Raw genomic sequence first — 21,884 nt, forward strand, 5'->3', positions numbered from 1 at the left:
GGGCCGAGGCCTCGCTGTTGATAAGATGACGCCAACGTACAAACCATGGCACCTGAGAGGCAGCTGGAGTCTTGGAGTTTGCCTATCTCTGCTCACTATTATCACTGCCCTGCCACCACTACCGCCACAGGACAGGCCTGGGGTAGGTCAAGGTCAGCATCACAACATCCCACCACCTGAGGACCGGATGAAGAGAGAGCTGCTGCATGACCTGTTTAACCTCCCTGACCTCCCTGATAGACCAACCAAGCCTGAGGACAACTTGTGGTATGCAGCCATAGTAGCAGCCACGAGGAAAGTGACCACCAACAGCTGCTATGTTTGCACACAACTTCCCCACATAGCTGGTGCCACACTGCCCATGAGACCAAGCCCACTGAACGTTTCAGAGACATTAGGGGTCATGGTGGCTTTCACTTTGGGCGTTTCTCTGCAGAACAGGACAGTAAAAGACATGACTTCCGCAACCAACCTATGCAACATCAGCATGGTCAACTATGGTGGCTCTACAGCAAGGTTCTGGAACATGACTCAGTTGACACATCAAGGTGTGTATCGACCCATCATGACAACGAACCCCACAAGCCAAAAGGGTGCTGTTTGTTTCACCAGGAAGTGCTTCGCACCACAGGACCACTTCCTCGGACAATCACCATGTAAACAAACAGTCAGAGCTAAGTGTGGGCAGATATGGAAAAGTGGGGTTACCGAGAACTGTGGAAACAACTGTCCTTACATCGACTCATTAAACCTGACTGATACTGTCAGCCTGCACCGTCCAGGTAATGATAACCCTGAAGTTGTGATGCCCTCAAGCGATGGGTTCGGATCCCTGAGACAGCACGTCTGGGTGTGTGGCCGACACGTGTACCAGTCCCTCCGACCAGGGTGGTGTGGAACTTGCTACCCCGCCAAGTTGCTGCCTTCTCTTGTCATGCTGCCCAATCTTACCTATCATCACACTCACTATGCCCACTACTACATACCACACAGAAGGAAACGCTCCACAGTCAGAGTGCCCCAATGGGAAAAGGGCATCGGAGCCTTCTTCCCCTGGTGGGGCACAGTGAACAATGCGAAAAACATAGATGAGATTGCCATGGAACTGGAAAATCTGACAGCCCTAGTAGAGACTGGGTTCTCTAACCCTCTCCCCTACAATCCAGGGACTCAGAAATGTGGCCTTGCAAAATAGGCTAGCACTGGACATGATGCTTGCCAGCCAAGGAGGAGTTTGCCACATTGTCGGGACTGACTGCTGCACATACGTTCCAGACATTTCAGATAACATGACTCATGTTGTTTCCCACCTGAATGATCTGCTGCATGATGCGAAAAACAAGGACTCTCAGACTCCCAAAGGCTGGAGTTTGTGGTCCTGGCTGACTGGAGATGGCTGGAAAGCTACACTGATGAAATTGATGATGCCCCTGTTGATCGTAGTTGTGATATTTGCATTACTAGCATGTTGTGTTATTCCTTTTGCTAAAGCTATGATTGCCTCTTTGATCAGGTCCACAGTTGGACAATATGTGCATTTGCATGAAAAATATAATTTTGACATCTTCCCACCACCAGAGTGGATTCCACTGTTTAATGATGATATTGATCTCATCTGAGTTAATCATGCCTGCACCATGCAAATAATTAATCTTGACTGATTATTGAAAATTTCTCCTCTGATTTGCCTTGATTCATTTAAGTAAATCTACTTACATTGATAATGACATTATGACAATGATAATCATGATATTGATACTATTTATTGTGACTAATGAACTAATTAATCAATGATGCCTACTGCAGATGTTGAAAAGTTATGTTGATGATGGTTGATATTGGAAATTTCTCCTTTTTACTTTATGAGCATAGAAATGCTCAAGGGGTGGTAATGTGATAGAAATTCCCATTTCTGATGTAATCTTGTATCTGCATATTGTAAGTACCTAAATACAGGACAGAGAGGAAGGCCTGATATACTTGTATGACGCACAAGACAAGATGAGATAGAACAAGCCAGAAGTGCTGTATTGTTTTACTGAATGTCCTGTACCATCATGTGATAGCAATATGCAACTCACCCTTTCCTGACCTTGCATTTATCTGTGTATAAAACATTGACACATTCTCTGTTCTGGGCTCATTCCGCCCAGTTCATTCTTTGACTGTGCTGTGAGTGCATCTGCAGATGCTTGAGTAAACCTTACAGAAAGACAAGTTTTCTGACTCCGTGCTTTATTCAACAGAAATTGCCACCACACAGCTCACAGGCGACGGTTCTCCACTTGTCTCTGAATTTATAAGGCAACTTCCTTATAATGGCGAGCATATTGGCAGGCAGATCTAGCTCATGCAAATATCCCACTCCTTCCATGGCATTAGAGCAGCCTCTGAGGAATAGACTGTAATCTTGGAGAGCCTTTACATCCTCTGTCTTGATAGGAGGCCACGAAAGAGCCTTCTCCATATATGCAGAGGCTATTTTCTGTTCATTACCAAAATGCTCCCTTAGTAGAGCTCTAGCCTTAACATAGCCCCTTTCTGGGTTAAAATGCTGGCAGCTTCTAATCAGTTCCTTTGGATGACCTCTAGTGTACTGCTCCAGGAAATACAGTCTGTCACTGCAACTCTCAGTGTTTCTTTCCACACCATTCCCAAAAGCTTTAATAAATGCATAATATTTTAATGGATCACCATCAAAAATTGGGATCTCTCTCTTTGGCAACGATGAGAGGCATTGCTGTTGTATCAAAAGTGTAGTTATTTCATTTTTCTTTCTCATAATTCCCAGGATATTATTTTGATCCTCATTATTTGATCCAGATCCTGCATTTCATATGTCTCCATTTTGATTTTGAGTGTTCTCATTAGCACTGCAATTCACTGAATGTTGTTTGAGTTCAGTCAGTGACACAGGCTGAGAATGAATGAACTGAGGTACAGTTTTCTCCTTAGGCCTTGCTCCTGGATCCACACAATCATATTTAGTTTCCCTTTTGTTTTAGTGACATTTGTGGAATAAATGAATTTGCATTAGCATTGAGAGCTTTTGGTTTTGATTTTCCTTTTTCCAGGTAAGAGTTCATTCCATCAGAACGCTTGGATATAGAACCCTTTCCACTTAGGACGCTCTGAGACCGTAAGACATTTAATTTAGCCATGTGTGCTGCAATGTCTTCATCCAATTTTAGCTGCTCCTTCTTTCTCCTCAGCCGTTCCTCCTGTTTTTCCAGTTCGTGTTTGTCCTTCAGAAGTTTCTGTCTTGCCATTAATGCTGCCAAATCAGCCTCAGCTTTAAGACGTGCAGAAGAAGCAGTAGAAACCGCAGACTTTCCTCCAGTAGCAGAGTTTTTGCTTCCCACATTTGATACACTGTCACTGGGTTTTATGTTATCTTGCATATCCTCCATCAGGATTATGGCCTCAGTTGGTGCTTGATGTTCATCCTCTGTTGGACAATAAAGCACTCCTTCAGTGACTGCAGCAGGATCTGATTGACCAAGGCTATTATATTGTTGAGGTTCCTCAGATTCACTTAGCCACTTTTTAACATCCTCCTCAAATGTGTTACTGTATTTCATGATGCTGGTGAACCATTCATTTTGTTTGTTTCGTTCATCCTCGGGTAATAAAGGAATCAACACATTATGTGATGTGGTAGCATTTTCACAAAGTTGAATTAAATTCTCCAGATGAGGTTGAACCTGTGAGACATTTTCCTTGCTTTTCATAAGTGCTTTCATTTCAGGTATGAGACCTTTTATTTTATTGACAATGATTTTGCATTCATGCTGAAGTTTTTCGATTTTATTTGCCCAGGCTTTGGCTGTGAGTTTAGTTTCTCTTTTCCCACGCTTCATTTCAACACCAGCATTTGTTTCACATTTTCACACTTTGATTTTTCTTTCAGTTTGTTACGGTGGCCGACAAGTGCAAACGCGCTGCATATACAGACAGGCGCTACAAATACAGAAACGCGCTGCATATAAGAAAACAGATGCAAAAGGAAATCGCTGCAAATACAGAAACGCGCTGCATAAACAGAAACGTGCTGCAAATACAGAAACACGCTGCATATAGGAAAACAGATGCAAAAGGAAATCGCTGCAAATACAGAAACGCGCTGCATAAACAGAAACGTGCTGCAAATACAGAAACGCGCTGCATAAACAGAAACGTGCTGCAAATACAGAAACGCGCTGCATATAGGAAAACAGATGCAAAAGGAAATCGCTGCAAATACAGAAACGCGCTGCATATAGGAAAACAGATGCAAAACGAAAACGCCGCAAATACAGAAACGCGCTGCAAATGAGAAAACAAATGCAAAAAGAAAACGCCGCATATACAGAAACGCGCTGCAAATGAGAAAACAAATGCAAAACGAAAACGCCGCATATACAGTCACACAACGGAAGTGCTCCAGGCCTCTAGGGGCAGTGCTGAGCTTTCCCCCGAGAGACAGACAACGGACGAATCAACCTGCGGAGGAGAGGAATAGGCCTACGTGAAAATATTATGGCACATATTACTAGATAAAATCCTGTCTGTTATGTATTATGCACTCCCTGTACTTTACTGTTGTTTTATGTATGAGTGTTGTCATGTTGCTTATATAATGTCATGTTTCCTTGTATGTCTTCAACATGACAATAAAGTTTGTTTAAAAAAAAAATAAAATAAAATAAAAAAAATCCCGAAAGGGGAAACGTAATTATGAAGAATAAACATCCCGTAACTGTTTTTTAAACAAAAAAAAAATGTGAGAAGTAGAAGGTTATTGGTGAGAGGAAAATTGGAGGTGGGAGAGGCTACATGAAAAAGTCCGTATTCTTTTTTTTTTTCTTTCTTTCTTTTTTCCACATGTGGCCCTCATCTTTTACTGTATTAAGAAAGTGCAGCTGATTTACATTTTTACATTTTTGTTTGTTTGTCGGATTTACATTTTCAGATTTTTTGCCTCTCCCGCCTCCAATTTTCCTCTCACCAATAACTTTCTACTTCTCACGTAGGCCTATTCCTCTCCTCCGCAGGTTGATTCGTCCGTTGTCTGTCTCTCGGGGAAAGCTCAGCACTGCCCCTAGAGGCCTGGAGCACTTCCGTTGTGTGACTGTATATGCGGCGTTTTCGTTTTGCATTTGTTTTCTCATTTGCAGCGCGTTTCTGTATATGCGGCGTTTTCTTTTTGCATTTGTTTTCTCATTTGCAGCGCGTTTCTGTATTTGCGGCGTTTTCGTTTTGCATCTGTTTTCCTATATGCAGCGCGTTTCTGTATTTGCAGCGATTTCCTTTTGCATCTGTTTTCCTATATGCAGCGCGTTTCTGTATTTGCAGCACGTTTCTGTTTATGCAGCGCGTTTCTGTATTTGCAGCACATTTCTGTTTATGCAGCGCGTTTCTGTATTTGCAGCGATTTCCTTTTGCATCTGTTTTCTTATATGCAGCGCGTTTCTGTATTTGTAGCGCCTGTCTGTATATGCAGCGCGTTTGCACTTGTCGGCCACCGTAGTTTGTGCCTTTAAAAACGCATCTGTTTCAAAACTTGCAACAGCACCGTTTATTTGACTCGTTTTCCTTCATTGATTTCCTTTTCAGTTTTTTCAATATATTGTTTGTGCATTTCAACCACACCCACAGAAGGAAAGGATATTCATCCAATAATCATCACCCACAAAGCAACAGAGCAGCAGCAACTTCAGAGCAACAGAGCAGAGATTCACACATTCACAGCATGGAGATAAATTCCGCAGCAGGATGTAACGCAATAATGATGAGGCCGATGCACCTTCGGATTCAATCCTCATTTAATAAAGCAATCGTTCCCAATGAACAAACAGCAGTCAATAGGCAAGCTGCATTTCTTCCATTAATACACAGCTTCATGCGCACATCCACAGGTGAGCTTACCTGGCTGTAGTTTGCTTTGTCAGCGTCTCCAAATCTGTATAACAGCCAGCGCCTACCTCCGTATTTTATCTCCGATGTTTATGTGATTTAATCCTCTTCCTCTTTTCGTCCTCTTGATCCCTTGATCCGTTGCGCTGTCCGATGACGCTTTCCTTTGAATGCCTTTTTTTGTTGACAAAAATGTAGCGACTTCAAAGAACAAAGAGTCGCTGAGAGGCTGAGGCCGGGCCTACCACTTTGTGTGACGCGCTTAACGGAAAAAAAATCACTGAGATACGGAAAATACATTTAACCTTTTATTAACGAAAAAGAATAATCAACTTATGATACCGTGCACAAACTCATAATCAAAATGATCACAGTGATCAAAGGAAATAGCGGTCAACAAAAAATATGGCAACCCCGCTCACCCTCTCTCACTCTAGCCACACACGCACAAAGGAGGTGAGCAGGTGCCTATATTAACTTGATGACCCCGCCCGTGTGTCAAAGGATAGACTTTAAAATCTTGTTACTTGTCTACAAAGCACTAAATGGTCTCGGGCCTAAATATATCTCTGATTTGCTTATACGTTATGAAGCACCAAGACCCCTCAGATCATCTGGAACAGGTTTACTCAGTGTTCCCAGGATCAGAACCAAACAAGGTGAAGCAGCCTTTAGTTTCTGTGCTCCCCACCTGTGGACAAACTTCCAGAACACCTGAGGTCAGCTGAAACTGTCGGCTTATTTAAATCAGGTCTTAAAACATTACTGTTTACTGCAGCCTACCAGTGAAGTGGATACGTTACATATTTTTAGGATAATCTGTAGCTATTGTTTTTATATCTGTCTGCTGTCGCTTTTGTTTTATGTTTGCTTCTTTCTTTATATGCATTTCTGTAATGTTTTAAACTATTTATTGTCCTGCTTTTAGCTTTTGTTTTTAATTATCTCAAATGCAATTTTAATGTTCTTTTATTGTTTCTAATTTAATGCATTTTCAAGTTCTGTAAAGCACCTTGAATTGCCTTGTGTATGAATGGTGCTATATAAATAAAATTGCCTTGCCTTGCCATATCCACTTGACCTACATATTCTGTCATCAATAGGATCACGCAAACCTAAACAATAACAAACACCAATATTTAAACCAACACACATAGAAAAATCCCTTCAATCTCATTCATGGCTCCTACAGAAACGTTTCACTATATTGACCCATATCTTTGAAGGAATTTAATAAATGGTACGCATTGTTCTTTTTTTTTTTTTTTTTTTTGGCAAAATATGTGTGATTTTGTGAATAATTCCCAAGTAGAAACATGCTGTCTTCACTTAGAGACTATTCTTACAGGGGAGGACAGTGGGCTGATTGAGAGCTCAACATTATGATGTCACAGTGAAGCTGGCCTTTGACCTTTTGGGTATGACATGTCATCACCTCATCATTTTATTCTATTAAATATTTGTGCATAATTTTGTTTTTTTTTGGCCTGAAAACATGACCACATGGCTGTTGCTCGCGTGGAGCCATAAAAAAGTTTTCTCAAGGTTTTTCAAAAATTGTCATAAAGGTCCGTCCCCAGACAGTCCTGACAGAGCACAAGAACATTAGGCTTACTGGTCCAGTAGTATTAGAGATTAGTTGTGGACAAGCTCCTTGAATTTGCACACACACACACACACACCCAAATGATTGCAAACTTACATCTGGAGGGGATAATGATTAGGAGCACACATGAACATTCATATATACTTCTGTGTGAAAAGAGGCATACTAGAAACGTCTGCATGTGTATGTGGCCTGAATGACTCCTGAAAGTTGTGTGTGTGTGTTTTGTTTTGTTCTCACTGTAACTTTGTATATAATGGATATAATGGAATGTAAGAAGGAATGTATGTTCTTCTTTTTCCTTTTTAGTGAATTTACTCTCACTTAAAGGACCAGTGTGTAATAATTACAGGAATGTATGTACATAAATGAGATATATTATATTATATATAAGTATGTTATTTATTATTATCAATCAACGTAAACTCATAATCTATATGTTCCCGTTACTTTAGAAATAGCCATTTATAGTTACATACTGTCGGGTCGACTTACGGTGATCATCATCCTGCGCCATCTATGGCAGCGCAGAGCGGACAAACTGCACTAACAGTGAGTCTTGGGAAGCCCATGGCGACCCTACGTAGACGCCGCAGCGTAAACACGGAAGTAGACGGGGAGGATAGACGCGGGGGATTACTGGCAGACCATTTAGCGTTGTGAACCTTGACTGGCACAGTTTTGACAAATGGAGGATCATACATACACTGTACCAGAACAAAAAGCAGCGGACAGTGAATCCCCGTCATCCAAGAAGTGGAGACGCGAAGAAAGAAAACACAAACATGACAGGAAACGGCAAAAACACGAATCAACATCGGCATAGCATTTACACGATGGAAATCGCTGATGGAGGACAAATGTTTTCACAGTGACGCCGAGGTTGCCTGTTTTCTGCTGGACAGGTAATTCATCCTACACACATAATTGTAGTTTGTTGTGAGATAACTTTCACTCGCCATTTTGTCTGCTGACGGCCACCGTACTCTTGGTGAGAGAGGGGCGGTGTCGGGGTAAATCCTCTTAGTTGCAATCTAAGGTTTGAACGTTAGATGCCACTGGAAATCACACACTTCTCCTTTAATCACAGTCAGTTCTTATGTGACTCATCTGAAAATGTAATAACAGGTTGAATATTGACTCACCTTGGCTTTGAAGGCCATGAGTTTAAGGATCATCTCCACAGTGAAGAGCACAGTGAAGATCACATTCAACATGTCAGACAGGTGAGTAACATGGTCTGACTGGTTACAGTGCTGTGGGTGAGACAGGTGCAATAACATACAATGAAACAGACTGATTGCACTTAGATGTGTCGACATGTTTGTATTCACATTTAATGGATAAGGCCAAAAACAAATTTCCTGCTAGACAATAAAGTCTTTTCTATTCTATTTTGTTCTGTTTTATTCTATTCTATTCTATTCTGTTCTATTCTGTCTGACAAAATGTCAAGTAGCACTTCTCAATGATCACGTGTGTCACAGAGCTGAAGAGGAACAGCTGTGAACAAACTGTTAAACTTTTTATTTTGCTGTTTTATTGTGTGTAGCCCAGAACAACCACATACAACTTCATATTCAACTTGTCATTCATCTGTTATCTCTCATTCTTGGGATCATAAAGGTTAAGTTCAATCAGACACCCTGCAGGAGTAGGCCAAGTTCCAAGTTAGTGACTGTTTCTAATAATATTATGATAATAATAAAATAATGATACACTTTCTACACACACATTTGCAGCCAAACTCTGTCATCATCACTCATTATGAATGTCAAATCAATCTTACGGCACAGCGGCTGAATGCAGGTCAACATATTATGAACCACCATCAAATTACATCCGTGTTCAATTGTCAGGCAACTGAAAACAAAAATTTCAACCCCTAATCAGTGAGGTTACAGTTTGTGCAGGACTAATGTCATCATGATTTCCATGTTTGGTGACATATGGTTGCTTATTGGTGGTGGAATTTGTCCACTACAAATTACAGACATGGCAGATTCTCAAAGGATTAAGATCACAGACAACCTCTGCAATTATTAAAAATGACTAGAGGTCCTCAGGTGATACACGTTCTGTGTGAACAGGGCTTAAATGTTCTGAGTTTACCGGTACAAACCTTCAAGCACACCTTTGTGAATGATATCACTGGTGGTAGCATCAAAAAGTCATGCATGCTGACCCTCACTCCCACAGATCTGACGATTTTTGTTCTTTACCATAACAATAACAGACAGATATATAAAGAGTGTGTTAAATGTATGTGATGTGTGTTGTGTTCATACCTGCATTCCCAGACACATGGTGTTGAGCATGATGAGGAGGAACATAAGGTACTCAAAGTAGCAAGAGGTGACAATGTACCACACCTGATACTGGTATGGGTTCTTGGGTATATAACATCGCAGTGGACGGGCCTTAAGAGCATACTGCACACACTGGCGCTGGAGGGGTTAAAAAGAAAATGGGTGTAAATGCAGTGCTTACAGAAAGTAAACATGATAAATCAGAATGGTGTTTTTTTGTGGTTGCAACAAAAGACCATGTTGTGTGACTGGGTGGTAAATCAGACATGATTTTCCATTCATTTTTCATTAATTCATTCATTTCTTTTCTTTTTAGCTCTCAGAATTAATTACGTGTTAATTCAGGTGAACCCTGCTTTCTTTGGAGTGTAACATCCTTTAAAAATGAATAAGAGGTGAAGCAGAGTGTAAGTGCAGTCACACACTCACTTGTTATTGCAGACTTTGATCACAAGGTGGCAGCATTGAGCAGTGGTCCCATTGTGTAAAGTAGTAAATAGACATATATCTGGTAAAATATCAATGTACAGACATGCAAAAGGGCATTATCTGTTGATATATTAAAGGGATAGTTCACCCAAAAATGAAAATTCAGTCATTATCCACTCAACATCATGCAGATTGAGGGTCAGGTTTATTTTGTTAGTCTGCACAACACTGCAAGTTGTGCAGACTGTCACAGAATCTCACAACCAATGAAAGTGAATGGTGACCAGTTTTCAAACATTAAAAACAACTGGAAAAAATAACATAAAATGCCTCCATACTGCTCATCTGGTGTAATCCAAGTCTCCTAACGTTCTGACATGCCCTTGACATACTGTCACACCACACACACCCAGTTCAGACAGTGTGCATACACACAAAGATTCAGGCTAAAAACATGGCTTTGATTTTGACATCTTTCTTCAGTGAGGAGCACTTTTTGTCACAGCCCACTGCTGAAAGTAAATCCATTGGATGATACAGCATTTCATCCAGCTGTGTTTTGGATAAAGTATGAATTTATTGTTCTGCATGCATATAGAACCCCCCCCCCCCCACACACACACACACACATTCATTTACAGCTGTTGTACATCTGGTATATTAATTAAATAACAGTGGTGGGAGTAAGTCACACATGTCACAAAAAGCTTCAGGTCTTAACTTTCAAGTTTCAGGTTGAACTATCCCTTTAAGTCAGACCCAAGTCCCTAACAACAAATCATCTGTCTGTATCTGGGCCCACTGTCATTGATACTTGAGTAAAATGTGTGCACTTTAACCATTTTTTAACCATTTCATTCTCTCTAGTGTGGCCTCTGCTCAGAGGGAAGGCAGGCAAAGAGAAGTTTTGAACGTACTTGATTTTTGTCTAGCTCACAGTTCTTGTACTCCTGTTCTCCTTGCTCCTGGAAGGTGACGATGACGAAGCCCACAAATATATTCATCATGAAGAAGGCGATGAGGATGAGGTAGATGATGAAGAAGATTGAGATGGCCACTCTGTTGTTGTACACTGGGCCTTTATCCTCTAAGTTTGAATCAATGGCTTTATACAGTATCCTGCATATGCACACACAATAAAACAAGTCATACACAAATCCACACACAAAGTATACAGACAGAAAAAAGGCTACATTCCATACTGCTGAATAAATTACATATACAGTGGCTGAATGAACATTACTGACATTGAAGCTGTCAATGCTGACATTACTAGAAACAATGACAGAATGGGCAGAGAGCAGATCATGACTCACTTAGGCCATCCTTCAAAGGTGGAGATGGTGAAGAGAGCCAGCATGCCATTGAGGATGTTGTCGAAGTTGAGTTCTGCGTTGGTCCATTCCCTCTTATGGACCTCCAACTCATGAAGTGCTCCTTCCTGGTACCTTATATACCAGCCTCTGACCCACAGACAGGGAGGGACGGACAGACAGATAGACATACAGACAGACAGACAGACAGACAGGCAGGTGATGTGAGATGTATAACTACAATTAAAATGACTTCATCAGGCTAAAATTGGCTACAACTGATACTAGCACATTATGAAATAATGAGGTGTCTTGTTCCTGCAGCTAGCAGCAGTGAGACACATTCTGTCTCACTCACTGCATGGGAATCAGTCTGTCTGTTCATTTGTCAAACCAACCAATTAGTCCTCACCTTTTTAATTTTTCTCTCTTGTAAAACTGAAACAAAACATTTGAAAACCCTTCAGATTCAGCATGAATCTCATCACTGTGTGTTCTCAAAGTTTGTTTTTGTGTGGAACGTCTCCTCTTGTGCTTCACAGCTGTCCTTCTATGGAACCAACCCTGGACTGTAATACATGAAGTGGATGAGGACTAGGTATAGTTTCAACTCCACTAAAAAGGCTTAAACAGAATCACATATTTTGGAGGCTTTTCATGCCTTTAATTGATAGGACAGCTGAAGATATGACAAGAAATGGGAAGAGAGAGTGGGGGAAAGACACGCAGCAAAGGGCCACAGGCCGGAGTCGGACCCAAGGCTGCTGCAGAGGACTCACAGCCTCTGTACATGGGCACACTCCACCAACTGAGCTACCACGTGTACCCAGTTCCACTAGTTTATATGTATATGATGTCTCCTGACAGCCCTTATATTACTGTCTGCAGCAAGACTGTAAACAAAAAGAACAGCCAGGATGGTCACATGACAAATCAACAGGATAGGATTGCAGCTGCCAGATTGTCTTTAACAGATGGGTTAGGGTTAGGGTTAGGGTTAGCACTACAGCTGGAGCAGCAAACACTGCAGCTGGAGCAGCTGTAGTGTTTGTGGCTGCATGTTTATCAGGATCCAGAAAAACAAGGATTAAACAATTCTATAACATATACTGTATATGTCTTCACTTCACCCCACAGATTTTTCCAAGTTGAAATCTCTTTGAATTACTTTTGCATTTGAATTTCACACAGAAAATTGACAAATTGCACAGAGGCAGAGCATAGAGCTTTCCAGATATTAAAAACAAAGAGGTCTTGAGAAGCATTATGCGGCAGCACTAGGGGTGCAACGGATTGCAGTTGAACCGTGTTCCGTACGGATCACCCTCTACGGTTTGGCACACGTGTGATCCGCGGACCACATGTGAGCATCATAGTTTTACTGTCACTGTTATTTTTGTATACGTTATAATACCTGAAATCTAAATGCAGAGTTGCATTGAAAAGACAGGACAGATGCCGCTGTGTGCAGCGCATCTCTGTGAAGAGCGACTGATTTAAAAGCTGTCACATCACTGCAGTCAAGCCAGCCTCCACATTGAAAAACACAGTCAATCTAGCCCCCACTTGTTTTGTGGTGCGCATATATGCAAGACATTACGGTAAGAGAGCATTGAGGACTGATTTCAAAATAAAAGTACACTTCTTTTGGACGCGATCTCACATCTACACATCATCTCAATATTTTCAGCATTTTACCTAAATTCAGACTGATATTAAAAGGAATCTGCTTGTTTCCACAGACCAATTATGATTCAGAATGATAGTACACCACCTCAGGGTGTCTCTCAGACAATTTCAGGGAAGTCTGATGTAGACTTTCAAAATAAAAGCCCTGAGAAAAGTCCAATATTTTCAGCATTTCTACCTAAATTCAGATTGATATTAAAAGGAAACTGCCTGTTTCCACAGACCAATTATGATTCAGAATGATAGTACATAGTACACCACCTCAGAGTGTCAGACAATTTCAGGGAAGTCTGATGTAGACTTTCAAAATTAAAGCCATCTAAGATGTCATATATTTCCTGTTTTTGCTGCTAAATTAGACAGATATTCTAGTTTTAGTCCCAGTTTAGCAATTTTTAATAATGGTACTGCAAGATCATGTTCTCATTGCTTTACAGTGTTTTCTTAGCATCATTCTGTCTTCGCATTCAGAATCTGCTTCTTTTTCTGATCGTATTTATTCTTCCTACATGGATTCGTTCACTTGCTTTCACTGATATTGTGTGCATGACAGCTCGTCTGTAATTGTACTGTAATTTTGTATTCATTTATGAGATGTACTTTTTTCATTAACATTGACAGGTTTACAGTCATTTACAGATCTGACAGATAAGTTAAACCAATGACAGTAAATATAAAAACAAGCAAGGAAAAAAGGTAAAGAAAAACATTACAGGAATGTACAGACACAGTCAGGACACACTGCATTTAAAGTGATACATCTACTGTTTCCATGCCAGACCACAGAGCCCTGCATTTATCGTTTGTAAACAATCAGGTCCCAAATAAGCTATGAAAGGACTCCATACTCTCTAAAGCTGAAAAGGTTCCTCTCTTAAATAAAAGCTGAATGCTTCTAATGGTATGGATACTAACACACTTTTTATCCACTGAGTGATACTAGGAGGTTCCTCTGACACCCACTTCAGTAAAACATATCTTCTAGCACAGAAAAGAATGATTTTCAGGAGTTTCAGTGGATTTGGAAGAATATTTGGAGGATTATGTATACCAAGAATGCATGATAAGGGGGAAATATTTATTGTTCGACCAAGTATATCATTGATTTCTTTAAGAACAGTGTTTTAAAAGTCATGGATATATACTATATATCCATAACTTCTGGATATAGAGTATATATCCATCCAGAAATCCACTCTTGAAAATCCTTCTTTTCTGAAGATATTGGACTTTTCTTAGGGCTTTAATTTTAAAAATCTACATCAGACTTCCCTGAAATTGTGTGAGAGCCACTCTGAGGTGGTGTACTATCAATCTGCATTGAAGTAGTTTCCTTTTAATTTTAAATCGATTGGATAATGGAAATACTTTCATATTAACTGCATGATTGTATTTCTTTTTTTTATTGTTTTGCTTAAATAATTAATAGATGAATTGATTAAAGAATTAATTAATTGATTCATATACACACCGACAGGCAGATTTAATAGATGTGAGATCACGCCCAAAAGAAGTTTACTTTTATTGAAATCCATCCTTAATGTTGCCTTACCATAATGCCTAGTATATATGTGCACAACAAAAAAAGTGAGGGCTAGATTGACCGTGTTTTTGGAAGTGAAGGCTGGCTTGACTGCAGTGTCACATCGCCTTGAGTGAAATCCAGACCATAACTTTTTTCACTGATGTAACTATGCTATCACCAAAGAAACGGATCCTCCTCCTCTCTGCTCACCGGTGCAGCTCTGTCTGTGACACAGTGTGTCTGCTGATTGATCATGACTTCTAACCAATCAGATGTGCTGTGCTGTAGGCGGGACGTTGAGCCAGACTACAGAGTGTAGTTGTGTATTATACTGTACAGTGTATAATGATCTAATATATGTATAGTATATACATAGTACAGCACTGTATAAGTTTTTAATATTATTACGATTATCATTATTATATCATTACATAACTATGGTGATAATTACAGACAGACAAAGATCAAAGACAAGTGCATTTTTAAAGTAATTTAACCCTAATCCCATTTTTCTTTTTTGCTGATCTGAAAAATGATCCGAACTATGACTCAAAACCGTGATACCATCCGAACCATGAGTTTTTTTGATCTCTTGCACCCCTAAGCAGCACTGTTCTTATAATCATAACAGAGTCCTTACTTGCACGTTTCCTCAGTCATTTTGTCAGGATCTGTGCAGGCGTAGAACTTGCCCTGTGATGGCAGACAGACAAAGTTTATTTACACGACCAAACAGAGTACTGAACAACAGACATTCATTCATTTGATTTCCTTCTCTTCTTACTTTGAAAAGCTGGACTCCGATGCAGGCAAACATGAAGTCCAGCAGCATGGTGACCAGGACAATATTTCCAATGGTCTTGACAGCAACAAACACACACTGGACCACATGCTGCAAAGACAGAGATATTACAGAGAGATGATGAATCAAATCAGTATGAGGTCAGCTTTTAAACTGTTAAGTGTATTCACTCACATCTCATACCTTGAGTCCCTTGGCTCTGTTGATGGCCCTCAGGGGCCGCAGTACCCTTAACACCCTGAGAATCTTCACCACTGAGATGGCACTGGATCTACATGATACAAACACAGGCACACCACATCAACTCATATATGCCTTTACTCTGTGGCAGTGTATCATTTCCTCTAATAGTGTGTTTGTTTAGATGTGACTGATCTCTTTTTCCTGTGTGCAGAACGGAGGACACAAAGAGAGACAGTGAGCAGCTGTGGGTGATCAGATGAGTCAGAGCTGATAACAGAAAGCTGGTGAAATACAATATTATTTTCTGATTGTTTCACAGCGTTGACGTTCTTGACACAAATAAGTAAATTAGTTCAAAATTCTGCTCATTTGTAAATACACTACATATATTTATAATACACTGTGAATATGGAGGATCTATAAGAAGTTTGGTAGCAGTGAGAAGAACTTTTCTGGTTCTGATGAACTTTTTTACCCTTGTTTTTCAGTTTAGGAGCTCAGATTGTTTTTGTTGAGGAATTTCAGGGTTTGATTAGTGAACTTGAGTTCATTGTCTTGCTAATCTTTAAAGGTTTTTATAGACTGTGCAGTTGGCCTTTCTTTGGTTCTAGACCATAGACATAACAGGCGTGATGGAGTTCATCAAATCCAGGAGTCAACAAAATAAAGACGTGAAACCTTCACATAAGAGACAGAGTTGAGATTCCACTTACTCCATGCCCATGGAGAGGAGAGACACACTGACCACCAGAAGATCCAAGATGTTGAAGGAGTTCCGGCAGAAAGACCCTTTGTGAAGGATGGCACCATACGTGGTCATCTATAAAAGAATACTTATTATGAACACAACTGTAGAAAGAACCTGCTGTTCCTGCTGCTGATATAACATATAGATTAGAATCAAACAACAGAATTACGACCCAAAAATTATTATTTCCTTTCAAAACCTTTTTACTCTGCCTGTGAATTTGTGGGGTTGTTTGTTCAAAGACTCGGGTGCTTAAATTTCAACTAAAAGTAGATTTTTAGGTAAATGTTGCTCCTGCAAGACTGTTTGCTTTTTTTTTTTTTTTTTGAAAATTATATTTATTGAGTTTTTCCAGAATTAAGACAAAAACAGTAAACTCAGAGATTTACAAATGCATACTCCAAGAAAACAAAGCAAGACAGACACAACAAATCAAAAATATACTAAATTAAGATTTCATTGCAGTTTCCTCATTATCAAGCGCTCAGCGAACACCTTGGTTGGTGATTTTCAAGATATTTAAGAAAATGTCCCCATATTTTAAAAAACTTCTGTAATTTCCCTTTGGTGGCATAAGTCAGCTTGTCCATGGCTAAGCAGCTAGAGATCCCTTTTAACCAGAGTCCAGCTGTAGGTGCTTCTGTACTCTTCCAGACTGTTGCAATACAGTGTTTAGCCTGAAGTGAGCATAAAATAACAATTTTTTTTTAGCACCATTAGTTTTAACATTGGTGGAGGTAGCCCAAGAATAAATAGTTGAGGGCAGACGGGTAACCTAACAGAGATAATATCCGAAATACTTTGTATGACATCCTCCCAGAATTTTAGAATTTTGGGGCAACTCCAAAGGCAGTGGAATAATGTACCTTCTTCTAAGCCGCATTTAATACACAAATCTGGATTGTTATTATCATAACGATGTAGCATGGAGGGAGTAATATATGTATGCATAATCCATTTAAACTGTATAAGCTTAAATCGGGTATTGATTGTTTGTTTCTGTGCATCTCGACAAGCTCTCATCCAGTCATCTTCAGATATTTCTGCCTCTAAGTCACTCGACCATGCCAGTCTCTTGTTATCTGAAGATTCTTTAGATTGAGCTACGATCATATTATATAAAAGGGAAACCTGGCCGCAGCCTTGAAGATGATCTAATATGGCTTTTTCAAGGCTGGACATAGGAGGTCTACAAGAGGACTGTTGAAGTGCTGTTAAGATGTAACTTCTTATTTGTAAATATTTAAAAAAATGTTTTGGAGGGATGTTATAGATTCTTTGCAAGTCATTAAAACTATAGAGTACATCATTGTCATCATACATATCCATAACTTTGCTAATCCCTCTCTCTGCCCACAGCCTAAAACCAGAGTCGGCTCTGCCTGGAGAGAATTTACAATTTCCCCATATTGGTGTAAAACATGAAAAGTCTGACACATTATTCAGGTGTGCTTGTACCCTGTACCAGACTCTAATTGTATTCTTGACAAATGGATTATGGGTCTTTTTTAACAAGTTTTTCGATGTGTCAGAGTACAGGAATAGATTTAGGGGTAAAGGAGATGTAGTAGCACATTCTACGGCAACCCAGGGTATTGCAGCATTATCTGAGAACCAATGCATAGCCACTCTAATCTGGGCTGCCCAGTAATACCAGAGTAGGTTTGGAACTTGGAGCCCCCCTCTTTCATATGGTAAATAAAGTAGACTCAGTCTGACTCTGGAGCGTTTATTGTTCCAAATAAAATTTGTTATCATTTCTTTCAATTTAGGTAATAAGTTAGATGGGAGCTGTAAAGGTATGGATTGGAATAAATATAAAAATTTTGGCAAGACATTCATCTTGACAATATTAATTCGGCCACTTAACGAAATAGGGAGATTAGACCATCTGTTAAGGGATTCAGATACTGATGTTAAAATTGGATTGTAATTCTCTGGAACAAGATCATTTATATCTGGAGTGATTTTTATTCCCAGATATGTAAAGCCACAAGGTGATTTATGAAATATGTTCCCTACTGGTGGACTGTCTCTGTCAGACTGTCTTAGGTGAAGTATATTTGATTTGGTGTTATTCACCTTGTAACCCGAGACACTCCCGTAGAATTCCAATAGGTTTGTAAGTGTGGGAAGGGACTGAGATAAATGTTTTAAAAAAAGTACAATATCATCCGCGTATAGGCTAATACGATGTTCATGATTTCCAATTTTTATTCCTGTAATTAGGGGGTGGGATCTAACTGACATTGCTAGGGGTTCAATTGAAAGAACAAATAAGAGCAGTGACAACGGGCATCCCTGACGTGTACCCCTGGACAAATTGAAAGGTTTAGATATAATGGTATTAGTTATAACTTCTGCACTGGGGTTGCTGTACAATATTTTAATCCATTTAATGATATTTTCTCCAAGGCCAAATCTAGGCAATGTTGCAAATAGATATGGCCATTCCACACTGTCAAAGGCCTTCTCGGCGTCCAGGGATAGAATGGCCGTGTCCAGACTCTCCCTTTCAGCATGTATAATATTAAGCACCCTTCTCAAATTTTGAAATGCCTGTCTGCCATTGATAAATCCATTCTGATCTATATGTATAAGCTCTGGCAAGCATCGTTCTAACCTCCTGGCGATGACTTTAGCTATAAGCTTAGTGTCTGAATTTAAAAGTGATATGGGATGGTATGATTCACATTTATATGGTGGTTTACCAGGCTTCAAGATATTCGTAATAAAGGCTCTGGAAAGGGAGGGTGGCAAAGAGTTTGTTCTAAATGCCTCCTCAAGCATGTCTAAAAAAGGAGGCAGCAGCTTATCTTTAAAGGTCTTGTAGATATCAATAGATAGCCCGTCAGGGCCAGCCACCTTCCCCTCTTTCATACATGCAAGGGCCTCGTAAAGTTCTGTAAGTTCTATTGGCCTATCTAGTGTTTCTTGGTCTTTAGCAGATCCAACACACAATAAGGGACATATTTTAGATCTAATTATTTCCAAAGGGCTCAACATTTCTGAGGTTGTGGTTGCCTTTTCTGATCATTACTGTGTTTTCTTTAAAATGGCCATCTCCGCTAACACCAGTAAAACTACAACAGAGGTGATCAGAAAACGCTATATCAACAAAAACACCTGTACACTATTCACCCAGGATTTTACACCCACACCAGCTCTGCCCTCAGTCTCTGTCGATGATCTGGTTCATAGTTTCAACTCTAAAGCTATGAATATTATGGACACTGTTGCTCCTATGAAGGTCAAAGTTGTCTCTGGTAAGAAAAAAGCACCATGGAGGAATGCCACAATGATAAAAGCTCAAAAAAGAGAATGTAGAAAAGCAGAACGCAGGTGGCGAAAAAACAAACTCCAGGTTCATTATGACATCTATAAGGAAAGCCTGCGCATCTATAACTTGGAGCTAAAAAGGGCAAGGCAGTCCTTTTTCTCTGAGATTATCAACAAAAATAACAACAATGCACAGACCTTATTCACTGTTGTTGACAGACTGACAAACCCCTCAGCATCAGTCCCTCCTGAACTGCTGTCCACCAAGGGATGCAATGACTTTGCCTCTTTTCTTACAGACAAGATTTTAAAGATAAGACAGACAGTCAACACAGTGGCTATTTCACCTATTTCACCTGTGCCTCATAACACTGCTCCAGTTAATTTAGCACTTTTTCACCCCTTAGATTATGCAACTTTGACGGACATAGTCAGAAATCTTAGGTCCACTACCTGCTGCCTCGACACTCTGCCTACATGCTTTTTTAAGGATGTTTTTAACTGCATAGCATCAGATATACTTCAGATAGTAAACAGTTCTCTTCAGTCAGGCCTTTTTCCAACGGCCCTGAAGACCGCAGTCATTAAACCTCTTTTAAAAAAGGCTAACCTGGATGCCTCAGTAATAAACAATTACAGGCCCATATCAAACCTACCTTTTTTAGGAAAGATCATTGAAAAGGTTGTGTTTCAGCAACTTAATGCCTTCTTGGTGCAAAACAATTTCTTTAATGTCTATCAGTCTGGATTTCGAGCACATCACAGCACTGAGACTGCACTTGTAAAAGTTCTGAATGACATTCATCTGAGCAGTGATGCATCAAAGATTTCAGTTCTGGTATTACTGGATCTCAGTGCTGCATTCGACACAGTCGACCATAAGACTCTGCTCGACAGACTTGAAAAGTGGGTGGGACTTTCTGGTACTGTGCTAAATTGGTTTAAATCTTATTTACAAGACAGGGATTTCTTTGTGTCACTTGGCAATTATGAATCTGTGCGAACAAAAATGACATGTGGAGTTCCTCAAGGGTCCATTCTTGGGCCTCTTCTGTTCAACATCTATATGCTCCCTCTTGCTCAGATTATGGAATATCGCAACATCTCCTACCATACTTATGCAGATGACACACAACTCTACATTACAGTGTCACCAGATGACTACAGTCCCCTACATCTGTTAAATAAGTGCATTGATGAAATCAATACATGGATGTGCCAGAATTTCCTACAACTAAACACAGACAAAACTGAGATAGTTGTTTTTGGCCCTAAAGAACAAAGATCAAAAGTGAGTGCTCACCTTGAATCCATGACACTAAAACCTAAAAATCAAGCCAGAAATCTTGGTGTCATTCTGGACTCAGACCTAAATTTCACCAGTCACATAAAGACAATTACTAAATCAGCCTACTACCACCTTAAAAACATAGCGAGAATTAAAGGATTTCTGTCTGGGGAAGATACAGAAAAACTTGTCCATGCTTTCATTTTCAGCAGGCTGGACTATTGTAACGGTGTCTTCACAGGTCTGAGTAAAAAATCAGACAACTGCATCTTGTACAGAACGCTGCTGCCAGAATCCTCACCAACACCAAGAGAGTGGAGCACATTACACCAGTGCTTAAATCATTGCACTGGCTTCCTGTGTGTCAAAGGATAGACTTTAAAATCTTGTTACTAGTTTACAAAGCACTAAATGGTCTCGGGCCTAAATATATCTCTGATTTGCTTATACGTTATGAAGCACCAAGACCCCTCAGATCATCTGGAACAGGTTTACTCAGTGTTCCCAGGATCAGAACCAAACAAGGTGAAGCAGCCTTTAGTTTCTATGCTCCCCACCTGTGGAACAAACTTCCAGAACACCTGAGGTCAGCTGAAACTGTCGGCTTATTTAAATCAGGTCTTAAAACATTACTGTTTACTGCAGCTTACCAGTGAAGTGGATACGTTACATATTTTTAGGATAATCTGTAGCTATTGTTTTTATATTTGTCTGCTGTCGCTTTTGTTTTATGTTTGCTTCTTTCTTTATATGCATTTCTGTAATGTTTTAAACTATTTATTGTCCTGCTTTTAGCTTTTGTTTTTAATTATCTCGAA

At 39.9% G+C, this 21,884-nt stretch overlaps 2 protein-coding genes across 2 annotated transcripts in view; one reads left to right on the forward strand and one right to left on the reverse strand.

Annotated features, from left to right (window-relative positions):
• The window catches only part of LOC146330985 (dihydropyridine-sensitive L-type skeletal muscle calcium channel subunit alpha-1-like), a 137,089-nt gene that overhangs the window by 62,531 nt on the left and 52,674 nt on the right, over positions 1–21,884 (reverse strand). Inside the window, exons 20-27 of the mRNA XM_084725882.1 lie at positions 16,465–16,571; positions 15,752–15,839; positions 15,551–15,658; positions 15,407–15,459; positions 11,556–11,702; positions 11,157–11,358; positions 9,790–9,948; positions 8,647–8,757 (exon numbers count right to left, since the gene is read on the reverse strand). Of these exons, the coding sequence (XP_084582008.1) occupies positions 8,647–8,757; positions 9,790–9,948; positions 11,157–11,358; positions 11,556–11,702; positions 15,407–15,459; positions 15,551–15,658; positions 15,752–15,839; positions 16,465–16,571 (975 nt within the window). The remainder of the gene's footprint in view (positions 1–8,646; positions 8,758–9,789; positions 9,949–11,156; positions 11,359–11,555; positions 11,703–15,406; positions 15,460–15,550; positions 15,659–15,751; positions 15,840–16,464; positions 16,572–21,884) is intronic.
• LOC146330989 (syncytin-B-like) lies at positions 26–1,619 on the forward strand. The gene is given in 2 exon segments (XM_084742556.1): positions 26–1,144; positions 1,146–1,619. Coding segments are annotated over 2 exon segments (1,593 nt in total).

Source organism: Lutjanus erythropterus, chromosome 2 (assembly GCF_056507025.1).
Source record: "Lutjanus erythropterus isolate fLutEry1 chromosome 2, fLutEry1.hap2, whole genome shotgun sequence".
Taxonomy (NCBI): Eukaryota; Metazoa; Chordata; class Actinopteri; order Lutjaniformes; family Lutjanidae; genus Lutjanus; species Lutjanus erythropterus.